The sequence below is a fragment of the Gobius niger genome, assembly GCF_951799975.1.
Source record: "Gobius niger genome assembly, chromosome: 12".
Classification (NCBI taxonomy): Eukaryota; Metazoa; Chordata; class Actinopteri; order Gobiiformes; family Gobiidae; genus Gobius; species Gobius niger.
In genome coordinates this window covers 17,525,167-17,545,222 of record NC_136863.1, presented here as the reverse complement: position 1 = coordinate 17,545,222, position 20,056 = coordinate 17,525,167, and the positions used below count along the sequence as shown (strand labels likewise).

Below are 20,056 nucleotides of genomic sequence, written 5' to 3'. Positions count from 1 at the left end.
GCCTTTTCGCTTGTAGCTTTCAGACACTTACCCGCCTTGCCTCCAGTGTGTGAGTGCAGTGGTGTGGATGTGAATGAGAGCAGCTTTACATGTCCCAACTAAAGACACATAAAACAGATCAAATAAACAAAAACATTATACTTATATACTTATATATATTATACTTTGCTTCTTTGGTTGTGTATTTGAAAAGAAAAGTTGTATGGACTAATACAAAAAGGTTTTGTGACCTTAGGAATGTGGTTATGTCTTATTTTCTCTGTATGGCTGGTCATTTTGTGTCCTGAAAGTTTTTTACTAAATCATCTTATTTTGTGATTGCTATTTGAGGATTTGAACATGTTATATTGTTCATGCTCTGTGTGTCCTCGCTGACACTCTCTCTGTGTCTCCCACGCAGGCCTACAGCTCTATCCTGGTCGTCATGGTGATTCTGCTCAACATCGGAGTGGCCATTTTGTTTATCCACTTTTTTATTTAAACACGGCACTGCTTTTGGAGTCGGCTTCGGGAAATACCAGTTCATTTGAGAATAACCAAGACTCTGCGGCCCCCCGATGGGGTTGGCCTGCTTCAGGGCTGAACCAGGCCAAGTTGGTCCAGTTTGCTGGAAGGAGGTACACAATGCAGAGGCCAAAGAAGAGTAGTCCAAATGAACAAGCTACATGGGACATAATGCAGTCGAGGAAGTCCATTAAGAGACTCAAGTCTGTACCCCGGGTTTCCACGAGATGCTGTTGGCATTACAGCAAGATGTCCGCTTCCACTGTCGGCAGAAAAGACTGAAAAGACAGACTTTTTTCATCTTCAAATCATAGTTTTCAACAGATTTGTAACTTAAAATTTATTTAAACACAAAGTATCTGCTGTAAAATATGTTGATGGATCTATTTATTTTATAACCCCACTTCCCCCGTTGTTCTTGCCTTTTGGATCTCCGTCTGCCCAGGGGTTGTTACTGATGCTGTGAGTGTGTGAATGATTGAGTGCAAACAGCCGTGCCCTGTCGCCGTACGCACACACATGAACACACAACATGCACACATTTGTTTGCTATCATGTCGCCCAAAAACATCGACAACTTCTCTTTCAATAACTATACACACTACTAAACGGCACGTCAAATCAAATGGAGGAGTGAGTTCACGCCGGGGTGAACCTACAGGTGGAAGACTTACCATTCTGTAAACACTGAAATTGTGCCAGGACGGCTTTGTACTACCTATACCATCATCTTCTTAAACAGCCCACCTCATAAAATATCTGGCATTTCAGTTACCACCAGGATTGGACAGACAGAAGACCGAGAGTTGGTCTTCATTCTAACTAAATTAGTTTCGCACCCCGAGCCTTTCATTTATATTTATTATCTGGGTATAAATATACTTCTATATTCATATTCAGTATATATACTCATTTTTATATGTATTTAGTTGTGTGTTGTGCTCAAAATGAAGCTAAAATGCTCTCAAATTCCATAATTTTACTGCAAAACATTTAAAAGAACTGTCTGAATATTTATAATAATTCTGAAATACTTTACAGTCTCACCTTTTTTCATCATAAACATTTCTTAGTACCCTTTGCTAAGTGCTTGCGTAGCTCCAGGAGTCCCCATACACCTGATTGGGCTGTTGTAATTCACGATGAAAGTGGGTGTAAATTAGAAGAAAAAAAAATAGAATTCTAAATCAAGAATAAAAAGTATCTAATATCAATGAAATCAAAATAGTAGAAGATGCCAAGTAACAGCAGTGGTACACAAGTTTGAGACCCACTACTGCAGATTTGTCTAACAGGCAACACAATCTAGCATGTGTCTTGTTACAGAAAACTTGTGGCTGTATCAAGCAATCGTTTGCCGTGGTGTGTGTATGTTATTCTGTTGGTGTGGGTCTGGCCTTTCATGCTGTTTATGAACTTTACTAGAGCTTCTCATAAAGACATCATCATGTTCACCAGCACTACCCCACTCTCCTCCACACAGTGCGGGACCCAAGCTCTTGAGGCACTGTTATGTTAAGGAAAATCATCCTTCACAAAGCACTTAAAAGACAAAACAGCTACTGTCAAACTTTGCCTGAACTGCACTCTCTCACCACTACTCTACAACTTAATTTGACCGTCACCGTAAAAAATATAAGATGAAAATAAAGATGTTGTCTTCTGCCTTGCTTTAGCAGCACAATGGGATTAAATACAATAATGCATGCACTTGAACTGTTATATCTGTCCATATTATCTATATGGAAAACAGAAAACTTTATGTATAACATCCAAAATGAAGTTTTAGTAGCCTACATGTTGTGATTGAGCAGCAGCAGCTCTAGTAAAATTATTTCAGCTCAGTTGTGATGCCAGAGAGGGTGCTAAAGTGCAAACCAAGATTTATTTTGTGTGCATATTTTCAGTTTCTGCCTCTGTTTGTTTTCATACGGGCACGTCAGTGCTTAACAGTGTGTGATCATGTGTGTGCATCCGTTTCCACGTGATGGGACGGTTGAGCCTGTTGTCATTGGTAACAACTTCCCCGGGCCGTGAGTGGCTGTTCTGCCTGACAGCGCTGATCAAATTAAGGATTGGAACTCCAACTGGGCTGAAGGCGTGTTTGTGGTGTGCCCCCACATGAGATACAGTCAGATGTGCCTGCGCCACAGGAGTCCAGTCCAGTCGTTTTGTTGGTCCCAGGCTGAAGAGTCTGGGTATGCTACCCAGTGCCACTGTTATCTGCAGCATGCTTCAGCATGCCAAGCTCTCTCCTCTTTCTCTTTCTAGTTTGGAAATTTCTTTCTTTCTCTCTTTCTCTCTTTCTTTCCTTCTCGTTTTATCTGCAAATTACTGTGTTTTAATTTTAAGTTTTGAGAAAATAATGAAAGTGTTTGAAAGAAACAGACTTCTGGCTCTTTGTTTATCTTGTCATGTGCCAATACTGCCTGTGTTGTACATCGTAATATCTGATGCAAAGAGGGAGTGTCAAGAGACTTTAAAGGGAGGGGTACGGTAACTATAGCAACTTAGGCTGAACCTCCGTCAGTGACTGGGGCGGGGCTAATAGCCTGTTTCAGAATATAATGCTTTAACACATCGTGGGTCTTCTGACAGACCTTAATAGTTCAGCGGGATATTGCGAAATTGTAGCCGGACCCTGTCGAGGCGACAGTGTATCCAGTGTGAGTCACTGAGGCGCTACAGCCACACGGTCTCCGATGGTAAACAGCTTCATACCGCCATCTGCTGGACACACACATTAACTACACGCTTTGTGTGCTTCAGAGATTACACAACTACAGTATAATAATATAGACTCCCTACATTTTGGTCAATAACCCTCAACATTTCGACGACGCGTTCACTAACTTTAACTTGACTTGCTGCTTGCTATAAAGCTATTAAAGTGAAACTTCCATTAATTGTTCACTAGGCTACTGGTAAAAACTTCTAGAGTCCTTAATAGTTCCTACTATGCAGTAGCTTAGCGTATATAGTTTACCGCACTGTTGTACAACCTACTCACTAAGCGTTGCCTTTTGTAACAGGCGGGCAGCAGTAACTTGGTTTACATGTATGAGCACATGAGAAAAAGATGTGGAAAAGCAGAGCAGCGGATATTCATTTCAACCAATCACCACTAAGTATTGAAGACAGACTGAGCCTTCAGCCAATCAGAGCACTTATTCCCCGAAGCACGGCCGGGGCTTACTACAGAGTTGGGATAATGTAACACACAGCTGTTTTTTCTCGATTTGAAGTCTCATGGCAGAATGCTGAAAACTTTGACTGATCAAACTGAACACTCTCTGAAGGTCAAAGTGCCGGCTTTAAACCGCGTTTCCAGGTGAGGAAGGACTATGTAGATATCGCTGCGTGTCATTAGTGGCATGTTTAGCGGCTACCAGCGATTGGCCGCGCAACTTACATTTTTCTTTTAATTCTCCAGCGCAGTTTAGCTAGCGGGCTGAACTTGAGTTGGTGTGGGTTGAAAGCATGAGGACTGAGCAGGAGCGGGCCGGACTGCCAGGAGACGCTCTGACGGGACAGTCCCGCACGCGGCTCTGCTGAACTTCGCCTGCCACACTTGAGCACTTTACATCGGACCTCTGATTTGCAGGAGAGGGCTTGGTGAAAGTTATATGACTGATGTGCACCAACTAAAGGAGCGGGTTCGCTTCAAAAAGCCTCCTGTGGCCAAAGTCTATTGAGGGGGTGAGTGTTGTCAGTGTAGATTCTCCACTGCACTTTTAGCCCATACCTGTGTCAAACTCAACCTGCACCAGATGAGTCATTTTATGTTATTTAGCACATGCAGAAAACTACTTTACACATAGCAGCTAATTTCATGTGACTTGAAACAAATGTAGCATATTGTAATTGCCCACACATTGATATATTGGCCTCTACCAGAGTGGCTCTAACACAGGTCTCTGATGGACTTACTTGTTGTTATTGTGTGGTCCCAGAGGAGAATGGTGGAAAGCCGGAGCTCTATCCAGAGGGAGGGGGTGTACTGCTGGTTTTCGGCTCTCACCTCAGCCCAGAGAGTGGAGTTCCTGTGTGGCCTGCTGGACCTCTGCATCCCCATCGAGCTGCGCTTCCTGGGCTCTTGCCTGGAGGACTTGGCCCGTAAGGACTACCACTCGCTCCGGGACGCTGAGATCAAAGCCAACAACCCCACGGACCTGTCGGGCCTCACCAACATCACAGATGAGGTGGTCCGGAGCAAGCTGCTGGTTTCCCTGGCCCTCCTCGGCTCGGACAACAGGGAAGCGGCGGGGGTGCTGTACCGGACACTCACACACATAGATACTGTTATTAACAACTATGGGCTGGCGCTCAATGATGGCAGGACAGAGGAGCAGTTCCTGTTGCTTTTCACCATGGCCTCCAACCACCCGGCATTCAGCTTCCACCAAAAACAGGTCCTGAGGCAGCAGCTGAGCCAGATACAGGACATGCTGCAGGTGACAGCTCTGCACACACACTCACATCATTAGATTCATTATTACGAAAGGCAAAACAAAGGAGATACAAGTTTTTACATTCTTACGTTTTTTTTTTTTCATTTACAAATCATTGTTTGTCATTGTTTAATCTACGTCTCAGCCAGTGCATCAGTGCAAACTCAGCAGCCGCGGGCGACAGGCGCACATTGTGCAGCGCCCTGGGACATCCCTCCAGATCTGGAACTAGCATCTTGGATTAGTGTGTGCTGTGCATGTTTTGGGTTGGTGGGATGAAGCAGAGCACCTAGAGAAACCCCACCTAAACGGACACATGAAAACTCCTCACAGAAAGGCCAGTACTGAATACCCGCAGCATGGAGGTCAGTTGTGAAGGGGCGCATCCTGTAACAGTTATGTGCGCTGTCATTGGCTGTACATCCCGGTCATAAGGGAGATATTATGACCGCTGTGCTGTGGGTCTGAACATAGAGCGTTAGCAGCGTTTGTATGAACTGTGGCATAAGGCTTTAAATCATGATGAACAAACAGGTCAACATTAAAATTTCTTTCTTAATAATGCTGTGCAATATGGAGCTAAAATGTAATGATTGATACAGGGATGTTTTCCTTTGATATTTGGAAAGTAACTGTATTCTAAATACTCTCAAATGAACGTGTAACTTCACCAGAGTACAGTTACATGTATTTAGTTACTCCCCAACACTGTAGTCCACCACACAATAGAAAACGGTATTGCAAACAAGTACAAAAATCAAAGCCAAAAAGAACAAACTCGCATCAACAAACTGAAATTGTTTATTTAAGTTTATTTAGTGCAGGAATAGGCAACGTGAGGCATGCAGCCGGCCTCCAGCATAGGACCTCTGGGCTCCAGATGATTTTGAGAAATAAAACAATAGAGATCTGTTAAAACTTTCCAAAAATGTTTAAAAGATTTTCAATTCCTTAAAAAAACACAGACTGATTAGTTGACTGTATCGCTCTGCCACCAATGAAAGTTGCTAACCTAGCCCATTAAAGCTGGTAGGTAAACATGATTACATATTTTGATATTTCATTATAATGCTGGAAACAGTGAAAGTGTTTTAAACGGAAACGTGCTCTACTCTGTGACTGACTGAGGTGTAATGACAGAGCAGAGGAGCAGGTGGAGGCAGGGTTCCTCCTCCTTCAAGTATACTCTGCTCTAATTTGTCTTTGCCCATACATCAGACCCATCTGTCTGAGGCTTCAGCAATGAGCAAGAAGAGAAAGTGTTTGAGGGGCAGGAGAGTCGCCCCGGAGTATCAGTTCTTGAGGTGTAAACAGCCTTCACCTATGGATATTAAGTAATTGGGAATAAATGCTTTTATTATTACAAAGACTTGTGGACATGGATAAATGTCAAAGGTTGCCCTACGTAAAAGTAATGTGCCATGACATTTACGGCTCAGTGGTGTAGTGTTAGCGCCCTCCCAATGCAAGAAGTGAACTCCAAACTCCGCTTTTCTATGTGGAGTTTGCATGTTCTCCTCATGCCTGGGTGCTCTGGGGTCCCTACTCAGGGCCATAATTCCTTTGAAAATGAGATTCTGAAATCTCTGTGAGGCTTTGCTGGTTTGTATAAAGACAATTAAATAAAAGTGCTTCTGGTGTTAAACCTATGCCTAAACCATAAGACCAAAACCTGCACAAAAAACCACAAAGACAAATAAAAACGACCAATAAAGGTTCTAAAAAAAATGTATACGAGCGAGTTCAAGTGCTCTCTACAGCAGATGATGAGTAAGTAAGTTATACTTTATTAATCCCCGTAGGGAAATTCATACTTTGCATTTGACCCATCCTCAATGCCGCTGGGGTGACTTGTAGAAAGACCCCGTCCAGGTGGGAATCAAACCCAGGACCTTCTAGCTGTGAAGCACAAGCACTAATGAAGTAGATGACCTGCAGTTACAACTAATTAGAGTTTAGTGTCAGCGTAATGGACTGAAGATTAGCTCTAAAATAAAAATCAAATCCAAAGATCAACGTTGGACCATTAAGCAGTACATTTTATGTCTGCATCTCTAACAGAGTTTTGTTTTGCAGGTGAGCAGCAGAGAGGCAGCAGAGGCGCAGGATGTCCCCGCAGACTGTCCTTCTCCACCTCAGCAGAACTCACCTTCCCAGAATCCGCTGCCCCAGGCCTCATTGCCCCCCTCTGTGCCTGACTCCAGCACCTCATACCTGTCTCCACCAGCCTGCCAGCCCTGCCAAACACACTGCACGTGTTGGCACAAGGTACGCGCCAACACCATTCCTCTTAACATGAACATGGACCGCTAGTGCTCATATGTTCTACTTTTTAAATGTTTATTATACTTCAGGGAAAAAAAAGTAAAACACCTTTTTAACTGAAGCTGTGCATAGAGTTCATTTTAGATTCAGGTTTCTTTGGTAGTGCCCCTGAGTAATTGGCAGTTTGATAGAGAAGAACCAGACCAGGCACAACAACTACAGCACATGCTGATACATAAAGCCTTCAGTTTATTTATGACAAGAGCATATTGCAGTACGATAGAAAGTCTAAAGTCTGGGCCTTCCTCTCTGCTCCTTGTGTCTGTCTGGCACACACATACAGACGTGCAGCCCCGTCTGTTTAAACATGTGTGAGCAGTGAAGGGAAAGTACCCGACTCAAAGAGGAGCGTTTGTATTTAGTGTTTTGTTGCCCTTGGCTCCTGCTTAGTGCAGGTCAGCACATTTCTGCATGCTGAAATCAACCCGCTGTGGTGAGTGAGAGCGTCTCCAGTGAATCCCCAGGAAGCTGTAAACGCTGGCCCTCTGTGGCTCTCATCCTTCCCTCCGCGCTCTGCAGCCAATGACAGACTTTCATTGTGAAAGACAAACACACTTTTATCACTTTCACACAGCCTTCAGCTCAGTTACTCGCACCTTCAGTACAAACATTTACTACACTGTTTTTACTGGAGGAGGGTTTACATGAGCAGAGGTGTCTTGACCTGTTGTAAGGGAAAACTGCTGTCTGGCCCTGATCAGAAGTGGAAGAAGTGCTCAACACCTCGTAAACATTTTAACATGAGGTAGCTCAGCACTGTCACCTGCCCTCGTGCTTTAGTAATGTGTTCTCATGTTGGAAAGTCACCATGCTGTCACTGCTCCCACTGAGATCTAGTCTCATGTGTTTAGTCTGGGGTGGAAGGATTTGAGTTTCATATCATGTTAAAATAAACATGCTTATGGCCTTGTGGAAAAATCATTTCTGATATAATGGGTGGCTTTGGAACGCTCATGTCTCAAGTTGATTTTGGACCACTTTTTAAAGTTTTAAACTTTTTCCAGTCGTGATATTCATACTTGTTATTGAATGAAGGGTCTTTTAAACAGTGAATGATCTTTTTAGACGTTGAAGAGTTGCCTAATCTTTAAGCGATGTATAGTGTGTCAATAAAATGTGACTTCCCCTGAGCCATACCCGATGCTCAATACGTCATGCGTCAGATTTAGTTTCAGCTCTGAACCTGCAGAAGTCAAAAACATATTATTTTATTTTCCATATTTGCACTGTAACCTGCTGTAATTGTATGTTATTTGCCTCAAACTTTGTCTCTGTTCTTTGAGTTACTAACCAGAACTTAACACAAACCAGCTGGAGTCACATCAGAGGAAATAGCTGAGGATGAATTTAGAAGACACATCTTGCGTCAATGATACAATAAAACTGTGAATGCAGAGGCCAAACCACCAGTGTTTGCTTTCTGCAGAACCACATGATCTCCCTGTTAATTGACGACTTTAATGAGCTATAAAATACAGCAAGAGAACGACCAGTGTTAAGACATTTACTGTATTCGCTTCAGAGTTATGCTTCGTATCGTTGTATTATTTTGTCGTGAACATTGCCATGTCGTCCCAAAAGTGCAGTATGCAAACAGTTGTAGGTAGTGGGAGGATCATGCGGATGTGGCAGTAGCTCGCTTAATTGTTTTCAGATTCTTCTCCTCATGCCATCTGTAATTGTGTGAGTTATGAGGAGCAGAATGACTCAGAGCACAGACATTTACACTGTTGTACATTTAAGTGTAAGTGATCCTTCTTTTAACGTTGAAAAACACAAGAGAATGTAATAATACTTTAAGCTGCTCCGTCCATGTTTTTGTGACAGTAACTCATGTCCGGAAATGCTAAACACAGCCTGTTGTTTTTGGCAGATGTGAGCAGTAAAAATTATGAGTATTTTAGTCCCAAAAGCAATATGTTTAGAATAAAAATAAGCACCACACAATTGAGGCATAGTTTGCTTTGCTATATTCAGTTTGAAGAGTGTGATGATAGTAGCACAAAAGTGGTTTTATTCATGTTTTATTATCTGTTTAAGAGAGAATAGATTGCATCATAAAGAGCTATAGTGTTCGGGATTGTAAAAAAATGCTTCCGTTCTCAAAGGAGAATCTGATCAAATATTATAGTGCACCAATCTAATATAAAGATGCACATTTCAATTGTCTGATGAATATACGTCATGTTTTTTAGACTTCAAACCGAGACCTTTCTGCTGTTCGGAGAGGGGATCAGAACCCACAGCACGATGTCCCGCCTCCATCGCCTCTACCTCCTGCTCAACCCACTGCTCACAACCAGGACACAGCTAAAAGCCACCACGGCAGAACCACTAAAGGTACAACTCAGCCGTAAACATTCATGAATGGAGTTCATTTTTAGTCCAATGAGACTAGACTCTCAGTTAAATATAATATGAGTTGCCAGTGTGCATTTCCTTTTTTAAGTCGCAGCCTGTAAGTCTGACCCGTGTCTGCAGTGGAGTGTTGACATCACGTGCTGACATCTGCACACACAGAGTTAAGCCCAGTCCAACATGATGCGGCCTGCTGGCACATCTGAACTCTTAAGCTAAGCCGCAAGAATGCGGCCCTAAGGCCTAGGTGTGTGTCTGCAGTGTGCACATGGTTTCAGGTTCAAGGTTCTTTTGGGGGCAATCAACGCCAAAGCATCAGCATACCTCAGTGGCACGCATCAAGAATAAAGCAAACCGGCAGTGGCTTCATGAATGCACTCAGTGACACTGTGATAGTACATGTTGTTAGTTGCCCCGGCATGTTCCACTCAATATGAAATGTAAATGACTGTAGTGGACACAACTATCCAAGCTGCAGCCAGCGATCTTTGTTATGTTAGGGAAGATGAGGAAGCTCTTAATCAGTTTTTAATCAAATTTTAGTTATAATGTTTTTTCATAGTGCAGCACACAGCATTAAAAAAACACTGCAATGAGACGTTTTAAAACAGGGAACAAGACAGTGGACAATGCAAAACGATGCCAGTCAGAAATAAACCATCAAACTTCATTTGAATTTGAATCCAGGCTGAGCTGACTTGAACAAAGGTAAATGTGTATAGGAATATGAGAAATTGTCCGGCTAAGGTTTGAATGAATGAAATCCTTAATGCATTAAAAGATATAAGTGATCATTTCAAAATGATTGAAAAAGTTTGGGTGTTTTCTACACATTTTCCTGCTTCTTTTGCCATATTTTTTTATGGAATTTGTATTGTTCACCAACTATTGTACTGGAGAAAAAGAGATTATAAATTACATTGGGACATTTTTTTATTTTCTTGAATACTATACCTTGTACCTTTACATTTATGCATCAGTCTGTGCTTCTTCTACTGGAGTCCAAATGGGCGTGTGGGACTTGTCTAAACACTGCACACTTTCCCACAATTTGAGTTCAGTTCGTAATATCTAATGACAGACGTGTAATGGGAGAGGAGCAGTCACAAAATGCCTCAACACCCGAGGCACGTCTCGCACAAGCATTAGCTAAATTTATACAACAGAGAAGATGAGAAGCAAACAATTAGGTCTTTTGTAAAACCTTTGTGTAAATGTGTACATTTTCCCGACTCTTTTTCTCCCTGAAACTTGAGGTTATCACCAATGAGGTCTTATTCAAGGAGGAGCCAGATTAAATTAGTCAAACTTGATACGAGGTAGGGCTCCACAATATTGCAAAATTAGGTGACCCAATATCCATAATGCAAGAAGGAAGCTACAATATATCGCAACATCGCTGAAGTGCAAGTCACCTAAACTTGTACAAAAGTTCAGCTTTATTCATAGTTATTTTGATTTAATTGTATTTCATCCTTGTTTTAACCAGGCCCAGATCTACAGGGGTGCAATAGGGTGAACTGCAACCTAATATTAAAGCATCCTCAGTTTTAGTTTCCTCACAATGTACTTTAAGAGAAGATAAGATAAGATAAGATAAGATAATCCTTTTTTGATCTCACAATGGAGAAATTCACTTGTTGATTTCGGCTCTCAATAAGATCACTCAGGTTGTGCAAATAGACAGGAAATGTGCAAATAGTTAAACAGTAAAAGAGGTATCTTATGTACAGTGAGTAAAAGCAGAAATCTTAGGGGCAGAAATATAAACAATAAGGGAGAAAAATGAGAACAGACTATTCAAAGTAGAATATCATGGTCGGCATTGGCAGTGCAAGTTTACAGTATAAGTATCTGATACAGAGTCTTGTTGTACAGCAGTGGGGATTAAGGACTTTGTGCAGCGCACTGAGGGTGTCTCAGTCGGCCACTGAAAGAGCTGCTCAGCTCCTCTACGGTCCCGTTCAGGGGGTGGGAGGTGTTGTCCATGATGGAGATGAGCTTGGCTAACACCCTCCTGTCGCTCACCTCCTCCACCGAGTCCAGGGGGAAACCCAGGACGTAGAATCTCCCTTTCAAAGCCTAATGCACATAATTTCAAGTTCTATTTTCATACAATTTGATGGCAGAACAAACTGCTTACCATTTTTGTTTAAACTCAGTGGAACATACAGTGTTGTAGTGGTTTAACGTTATTACAATATCAAGAGAGTTGCCGAATCTTCCAAATCTGCAGCCCTAACACAGTTGTCAATTATTCTTGTATGTACAAAAATGTGAAATGATGAATTGTCTTTTGTTGTAGTGATAATTGAGCGGGTCGTACTGAGAGGAGTCACAAACAGATCGGAAGACAGCACTGAATTAATCTTTGAGGTAAACTAAAGAAACTCTTAAATAGAATGCATTGTTATTTCCAACTCTGTATCCTTATTTCTAACTTGTATTGACCCTTGACAGACTCAGTGGTCGGATGGATTTGTTTCCTCTGTTGTTCGGACTAAACAAGAAGTGACTGAACTGCTAACACAGGTCAGGACTCAAAATCAGACATTCACGCATTCAGATGCCAAAGATCACAAGGGACGTGATAAAATAATGTAATTTGTTTTGTGAAGCTGTCTCAGACTTTCTCGGATGAAGACGTGGATAAATTTGTCCCTCAAAACATGGATCCAAGGTGGGTTTCATCTGCTTCACCAAGTGTTTTTAATAATAATAATAGTTTTTACAGTTTTATAGCAGAAAACGTTTATTTAAACCGAGCCCATTTTACCCAAATCTAAAAGCTTTACAGCCTATAAGCCAGTGCAAATCATTTGAAAGCTAAGATCTACTAAACTGGCCTAAGATTTTTCCTTGTTGTTGTTTTTCCTTCGCTGTCGTCACTTTTTCGTCGTATTTTTGTTGCGATTTTGTTTCTTTTTCATCACTTTTTTGTCGCCTGTTTTGATCTTCATTTACGTCTCGTTTTGGTCGTTATTGTGAAGCTTTTTTTCAAGAAGCTTTTAGATTTGGGTAATGCCGAACTGTAGAAAAGGTTTCGGTGGGAGGTAAGAGGTTAAAGCCACCCTGCATGACATTTCAATCAATATATCAAATACAAGTACTGGTTTCATGAAGAGAGTTTTTATTGGTGATATTTACACATGTGAGCGGGCTCTCCTCTCCTCTGATCCGACTCGTGCCTTTGGAAGTGGGACATCACTCGCTCGTTTCCACGGAGATGTTGCTTTGACTGTAGGAAGCCAAATACAGAGGCTTCAATTCAACAGAGCCTGAAGAGCCTAGAGTCTAGAATGTTCCTCTCTTGATTCATGTGTGTAATGTTGACCGCCCCACAGGTGCCTGAGCACACTGCCCTCGCACATGCTGCAACACCACAGCGTCCAGTTGTTTTTCACAGCGACCAGGCCTCTCTCACCCGCTGTCCCGACTGCGAACCCCCCCCCTCTGCCACCTCTGCCCTCCGCACACGCTTCTGCTCCCACGGCAACCACCTGTTCCTTTACCTCCGGCCCTAGTAAGTACATGATCTCGTACAACTTCCTGTACCGCAGACATATACACGTTTAATTATGCACACCTGATCAATTGGGTCATCCCGGTGTTGGCACCAAATCACGTCCAGGGCATCCTCCGCACGGCTTTATCCCAGGTGTGTGACAGCTGGAAACACAGTCCTGCATGAGGGCTGGGCATGATTATAGATCTTTCAGACACGGCCTCCTTCACCCCCTGATTTTCTGATGTAGACCTCATTACAAGCCTTTGTACTTCTCGTTTAACCTCTTAACCCCCACCTCAACCGAGCACATTTTCTCCAGTTTGGTTTTACCTAAGTTACAAAGCTTAAAAAAAAGCATCAAAATAGTGACGAAAACGAGGCAAAAACGTTATGAAAACATGACAGAAAAGCAACATAAAAAGTCATTAAAAAAAAAGAAACAATAATGTGAGAACTACACAATTAAAAAGTGACAAAACATGGTTGAAATATGGCAAAAAAGCAACATAAAAAGTCATGAAAAAGAAACAATAACGAGACAATTACACAACTAAAAAGTGACAAAATATGGTTAAAATATGGCAAAAAAGCAACATAAAAAGTCATGAAAAAGAAACAATAACGTGACAATTACACAACTAAAAAGTGACAAAACATGGCTAAAATATGGCAAAAAAGCAACATAAAAAGTCATGAAAAAGAAACAATAACGAGACAATTACACAACTAAAAAGTGACAAAACATGGCTAAAATATGGCAAAAAAGCAACATAAAAAGTCATGAAAAAGAAACAATAACATAACAAAAACACAACAAAAAATGAGCCAGAAACGCAACCAAAAAAAGCTATGAAAAGGTAACAAAACCTGACAAAAATGCTTCAAAAATGTAGCGCCAACGCAACAAAGTTACAATCACTTTTGTAGGTCTTAGCTTTCAAATGAGGTGCTTCCCTGTTGCTCTCCAGTCATGAAGCTTTGAGATTTGGGTGAAGCCTAACTGGAGAGAATGTCTCGGTTCTGGTGGGGGTTAAGAGGTTAAATGCAAGTCCATATGTTTGAAGATTTGAATGGGGCCTATCTATGTGGAGTTAAAAAAAAAAGCCAAACTAATAGTGATCTTGAATCGATTGTATTGAAATCATGTAAGAAATGGCCCATTTAAGATGCAAACGATGATCCTGTTGATATTGCCACATTGAACTAAGAAGATAAATAGGTGAGTCCACTGGGAGTGTTTGGTCTGTGTTGTGAAGGTGCTACAGAGAGCTGATACTATTTTGGTCGGGGAATTCAGTGTGGCATGTTTGTGTTGAGTCGCCTGTGACTTCATGTTGAAGAGTGTGAATGCCATTGATCTCTGAGTGTGACTTCATCGCAGTATATTTAAAATGTGCTGTGTGCGTCTATATCCTAGAGAGGACGGGGCCATGAAATGTATTTGTCTTTCCTGTTCTTGAAATAACTTGAGCTGTTAATGACTGAAATGTGATCATGAAGCATTTATGAAAAATGGTCTCTTACATCTCTCAAAATCTGACCACTGGTGGATTCATGCTATCTGTAAATGTCGCAGGAGTTGTAGTAAAAGTGTGAGATGTTGTGTAGTTGAGTGGGACATGGTGGGATGGACTTGAAAATGAAACTTATAATATAACTAATAATGCTCTTGGCAAAATTAAAAGGGGACATTATTTAAATAGGTGCGACTGGGGGCAAAGACAGACTAGGCTCTGCAGTACAACCAAAAGAGGGACATGTGGTCTCCTTGGCCATAGTCGGTCATAGGAATATGGCTAACATGCCCAATATGTCTTCCCAAAAGGACATTCAACCACCAACCAACCTTTGTACTTCCACCAATAATGTTTACATAATCGTGAATTATTCGACTCATACCCTACTCAAACCTCGCCCAGTTTCTTTCTATTTAAAGGAACTATACAGAGTTTAAAAATGTTAAAATTATGTATTTTCCTCCCCCTACATGTTCCAACAATGTCCTAATGTGTAGAATGAGCCCAGACCTGTTCACCACAACTGCCTCTAAAATCCTGCACTGTCACTTAAAAATGTGTTACTTCGGGTCTGAAGTGCCGTCACGCACGAGCTTAATATAGAAGGTGCAGTTACACGTATGACCTGAGGTGGCAGTAGTGAGTATAAAATGGCCAACTTGCATCTAGCCCCTTTAAATGACAGATCAGAGTGTGTAAAGATTAGAACAGTCTCACCTACTCTACCACTCAAACAAGGAGTCCCAAAAGGATCACCTTTAGCACCATTGTTTTTTCTTTGTTTAGATCCTGGTTTCATGGTGCAGCACAAGGGCGTCAACAGGTCAGGTCTTAAGTCTCATTTTTGCTTTTCAATTGTTTTATGCTGAACCTCGTCTTCTGCCTGTATCTCTCACAGGGCTGTGTATAAAGTGGCTAGTGTCCTGCCCGTAGTCAGCACCCAGAGTCCTTCAATGCCCCGTCCCTCTATCTCGATCTCATCCCTCCCTGCTCCGCTCCCTGTGGCCTTTCCACACCCACAGCATTCCCTCCAGCTGCCGCCTCTGCCTCCACCCCATCTCAGCTCAGGCGATCCTCCGGCACAGCACCAGCCCGTCCCTTTAGCCCAGCCGCAGTCATATCCCCAACATCATCTACAGACAGCCACCGGTCAGCCCAGTCAGGTCCCGCTTCCACACTCCCATCCCCAAACCCTCTCGTACTCCCATTTCCACTCTCGACCCCCGTCCCATCAGTTGCTGTCCGCACAGGCTCAGGCTCCAGAGCAGAACGGGATCCTGGACTGGCTCAGGAAACTGCGGCTTCACAAGTACTACCCGGTCTTTAAACAGCTCACCATGGAGGAGGTAGTGTGATGCTGCCCAGACAGGCTTGCTAATGTTGCCATTTTATTTTAAATTGACTGATTGGATTTTTTTTCCTCTGTGTGAATGTGAATGTGAATCTTTTCACATTTTCCCAGTTTTTAGCGTTGACAGAAGAGGACCTGAACAAGTATGACCTAACCCAAGGAGCCAAAAAGAAACTGAAGACTCAACTTGAGCTGCAGAAGTCTGTGGAGTAAGTAGCTGTTATAAGAAAACTCATTGTTCTCAAATGGGAGTCTGCACCATGTGGCCATGACAGGCTATGACAGGTTTACCCATCATAAGTTATTACACTGTACATACTTTTCCAGTCTCATACGCTCACAGTCTGCCAAAACATCTGGAGAAAATCAAATGAGGTTTTCACTGTACAAAATGGGTCCGACATCTCACTTTTAAATTGAGCTTCCCTTTTACCACAAGCCAATCCAAAAAGGATGTGTTCGACCCGTTAACAAGATAAAATAGGTCACACTTTATACCTATTGCACCAGTTGTGAGTCCAGTGTATCAGGTACTATTAACAATTAACAGGAAGGCTGATCTTAAGCTTCAGTGTCAATAGTTAACTTGCGCTTAGAGATAAGATGTACTTGACGAGATAACCTCCTAAAACACATTCACAAACATAAAACAACTACACAGTCAGTATTCCTGGTGTGATCCTGGAGTTATTATTCTTCAATCGAGTTTCCATCCTGAATATCAACAGCTCCATTAGAGCGGCTGCACGTGTGTGTGCATGTTTAAACAGGGAACACTCCTGGAAATATCCAGCGGTGGTTTTCCATAAAGATGACAAGAGCACCAACACAAACGTGATGCTGTCTCCCCCTGGTGGTGGCAGGCGGTGCTGTTGTTACAGACAGTTTATAACATCTTTGTAGGGCAGTGACTCTCAAACCTTTCACACCAAGAACCACGAAATCATGACTATACCCATTGTTGTATTTTTTACTGCATTCTCAAAATCACTATGCCCAGTCTCAAAGAAATTCAATGCAATAGAGTCTTTACTGTTTATCAGAATCAGACTCCTGATAAACTGGATTAGTCAACAATTACCAAACTAGAGAACCTTACATACCATTCCTAAAAAAGCACAAGCTTTGTTTGTTCTCAATTGTTCTGCCCCTGCAACAGATGTGATTTGTCCTCATCCCTAACTCTGCTCACCTTCCAGCTACTCACCCCAGTCTGTACACCACCAGACGCCCTGGTATTCTCCCAGAAGTTGCATGTGCAGCTGGCTCAACAATTGCTTATCAGTGGCTTTGGTCCAAGAATAGTTCCTTCTAAGCGCATTGACTTTCATCAAGTTGATTATAAACCGTTATAATGAGCTTTAATTATACATACAGAATCAGAATCTTATTTGGTCACTAAACAAACCAGGTTAATCACTAATGCACATGTTTCCAGCAGGGAGATGAAGATGGAGAAGAGGTTATGCAGTGGGATCGCCAGAGTGACTCCCTCTAGTTACATGGGGCCCTCAGCACTCCACGCCTCAAATGCAGGTAAACATTCTCACAATGACGTTGCTGCTCCCTGTCAGTACCTCCATGATGATCGACCAAAGCAAAATATGTTTTTTTTTACATCAGAGTTGAGAGTGGAGGTGGAGGCAGGGGCCCATCACGCTCCGGTATCGGACAGCAGCTCCTCCTCGGGATACTCCAGCTCCCCCTGCTCCCCTCGAACCCCTCTCTGCTGCGAATCCAGCTTCGACAGGACCAGAGACTTCCATCGACGTGTGTCTGGTCCGGACGTGCTTGGTGCCAGCCCTGAGAAGGACAGATCTAGTTTTTATGTCCTGAACTCTAGCTGTCCCGCTGGTTCCACACGCCCCACTGCGCAGGTGCTGCCCGTTCAGACCGAGCCTCCTCCTCCTCCCTCCTTCAGCATCCCTCAGACCTCATTCCCACCACAGGCCGGTTTCCCCCAGCAGAGCCGCCTCTCTCCTCTTGCAAACCCGGCCCGTATCATGACTTCCCCGCGGAAACCCAGACCTCCCCCGCCCCTTCCCTCTGACGACCGGTCGAAACCTCTGGGCTTTGGAGCTGGTTTTGGCTCAGGAGGAGTCGGGATGGGGGTGAGGCTAGAGACTCTTTTCCCGGGCCTCAGCGTGGACGGGTCTCCTCCTGGACTGCAGCAGGACTCGGTGGTCTGTCGGGGGCTCGTCAGTGGTGCAGTGGGACTTATGGTTGAGACCAGTTCAGCTTTAACGTCCACCTCTAACAGCCACCATCACGTCTCACACCCCCCGGTGCACTTCCACCTGTCGTCGTCGTCCTCCCCTCCCACCGCATCAGGACCCTACTCCTGCCCCCTGGTCTCCTCCTGTCCCACGTCTAAGTCTCAGACTGGGCTTGTGGCCACGGGTTGCACCGTTCTTCGAAATAGCTACTACCCTCCAACCTCCAGCCCCTCCCCTTCTGCTCCATCACTAGACTGCGGGCCGGTGGACCACACCCCTTCGCCGTGTGTCTGTAGCTCATGTGGTTGTCGTGGTAACTGCGGCGCCTACGGGACAATGCCGGGATATGCTACAGCAGGGTACCTGCAGCAGTTCACACCTGGGCCTTCCCTCTTCACGTTGGGACCCCTGCTCCAGTTCAGCCCCCTTATTGCCTCGTCCAGCTCCTCGGGTAACTTCCCCTATCCAATGATGGTGCCGCCTGTTTACCGCCACAGCCCACAATCAACTGAGCTGCAGCACGGTCACTACCTTGGCATGCTGGGAAATGTAGGCCAGAAGCAGGTGGTTGGGAACCTGTCATGTTATAACTGTGGCGCCATCGGACACAGGGCAGACGACTGTAAGCAGCCGTCCATGGACTCAGCCCAGCAAGGTGTGGACCACAAACTCATGTTGCTGTATTAAATTAGACAGATTTTTTTACTTTGATATTGACGGAATTACACATTGGTACTTACTGTATTTGTTCGTGTATGTGAATTTGTTAAAGTCTAGATGTTTCTGTAGGTGGCGCAACAGGGTTAAAAAATCTTCTTGCTGAATATATATTTGAATATACATTTTCTGTATTTTGCAGGTTTGTTTCGACTGAAGTACAGCTCTCACAGTGACACCAAGGACTCGGGAGACTAACCAGCCCTGTCTGAGGAGAACCTCACTTTCTGGCACCAGCATCAACACATTAGATATTTAAAGATTACATTTTGCACAACAAAAGTGCCATAAGATGTGGCTGTGTGCTTTTTTATAGTTCATCCAAAGCTTGAGCTCTGCCTCAAACCTCTGTTGTATTGAGCACACATATTATTTTAGCTGCACTTTTAATGATGACAAGTTTATGTTCATGTGAAAAATTTGTGAACACTAGTTAGACATGCATATGATGTTTACAACAAAACAGGATTTAAAAAAGTGCAATTTATGTGACAAACGAGGTTACAGTTTGGAAATGCAGTTGTTTCAGGTTAAAGTTCATATGTTGAGTGAGCTGTTGGTTCACGGTAAAAAGAGCCAAAGCTGTATCAACTATTTCAACTAAGAAATAGATAAATCAATTCTCAAACTTTTATCACTTCAGGAAAAATATGAGCCCCACGAAATCTAAACCAGGTCTGCAACAGGACAATACCTCATCTAAAATAGGACTGAACTGTGACTAAATTTGTTTTCAACAAGGATTAATCGAAGAGACGACATGAAGTAAAATAATCCAACTTATACAAAGACTAGAAGTAAACAGGTGTGCCACACAAATATTGACCCTAATTAATATCCACACGTTGGTACTTTCCCTGTAAGGATAATAGAAGTCCCCAGTTGAAGTACATGCAGTTTAGTACATCTGTCAGTCACAGTAAGGCAATACTTCACTGCACGTAAATGCACTGACCGGCTCTGAACCTTTGTGGAAAGTTTCTGGAAACATTGTCCTTTGACATGTTACTAAATTTCAGCTTTTAAACGCTGTGTTGACATATCAGGCCTGTGTTTTTTTATGCCAGTTTTACATGTTTGTTAAGATTGTTTTTCATTTGTTGATATTC

The 20,056-nt window shown here is 43.0% G+C and overlaps 2 protein-coding genes across 2 annotated transcripts in view; both read left to right on the top strand.

Annotated features, from left to right (window-relative positions):
* Window positions 1–989, top strand: part of jph3b (junctophilin 3b) — a 35,649-nt gene extending 34,660 nt beyond the window's left edge. The window contains 1 exon segment of the mRNA XM_079567507.1: window positions 401–989. Within this exon segment, the coding sequence (XP_079423633.1) occupies window positions 401–481 (81 nt within the window). The 3' untranslated portion in view covers window positions 482–989.
* Window positions 990–3,432: 2,443 nt separating this feature from the next.
* zcchc14 (zinc finger, CCHC domain containing 14) lies at window positions 3,433–19,408 on the top strand. The gene is made up of 15 exons (XM_079567506.1): window positions 3,433–3,835; window positions 3,938–4,203; window positions 4,458–4,958; window positions 7,032–7,223; window positions 9,476–9,620; window positions 11,944–12,014; window positions 12,099–12,170; window positions 12,257–12,318; window positions 12,983–13,161; window positions 15,450–15,486; window positions 15,562–16,009; window positions 16,126–16,223; window positions 17,453–17,550; window positions 17,638–18,885; window positions 19,090–19,408. Exons 3-15 carry the CDS (start codon window positions 4,464–4,466, stop codon window positions 19,143–19,145), a joined length of 3,201 nt encoding a protein of 1,066 aa, XP_079423632.1. The 5' UTR covers window positions 3,433–3,835; window positions 3,938–4,203; window positions 4,458–4,463; the 3' UTR covers window positions 19,146–19,408.
* The last annotated feature ends 648 nt before the right edge of the window (window positions 19,409–20,056 follow it).

Bases quoted from the DNA above. Each gene is read 5' to 3' on its own strand.
- zcchc14 (XM_079567506.1), top strand. From the start codon at position 4,464: ATGGTGGAAAGCCGGAGCTCTATCCAGAGGGAGGGGGTGTACTGCTGG. The intron at 12,015-12,098 runs GTAAACTAAAGA...GACCCTTGACAG, and splicing joins GCACTGAATTAATCTTTGAG to ACTCAGTGGTCGGATGGATT. The intron at 16,010-16,125 runs GTAGTGTGATGC...ACATTTTCCCAG, and splicing joins AACAGCTCACCATGGAGGAG to TTTTTAGCGTTGACAGAAGA.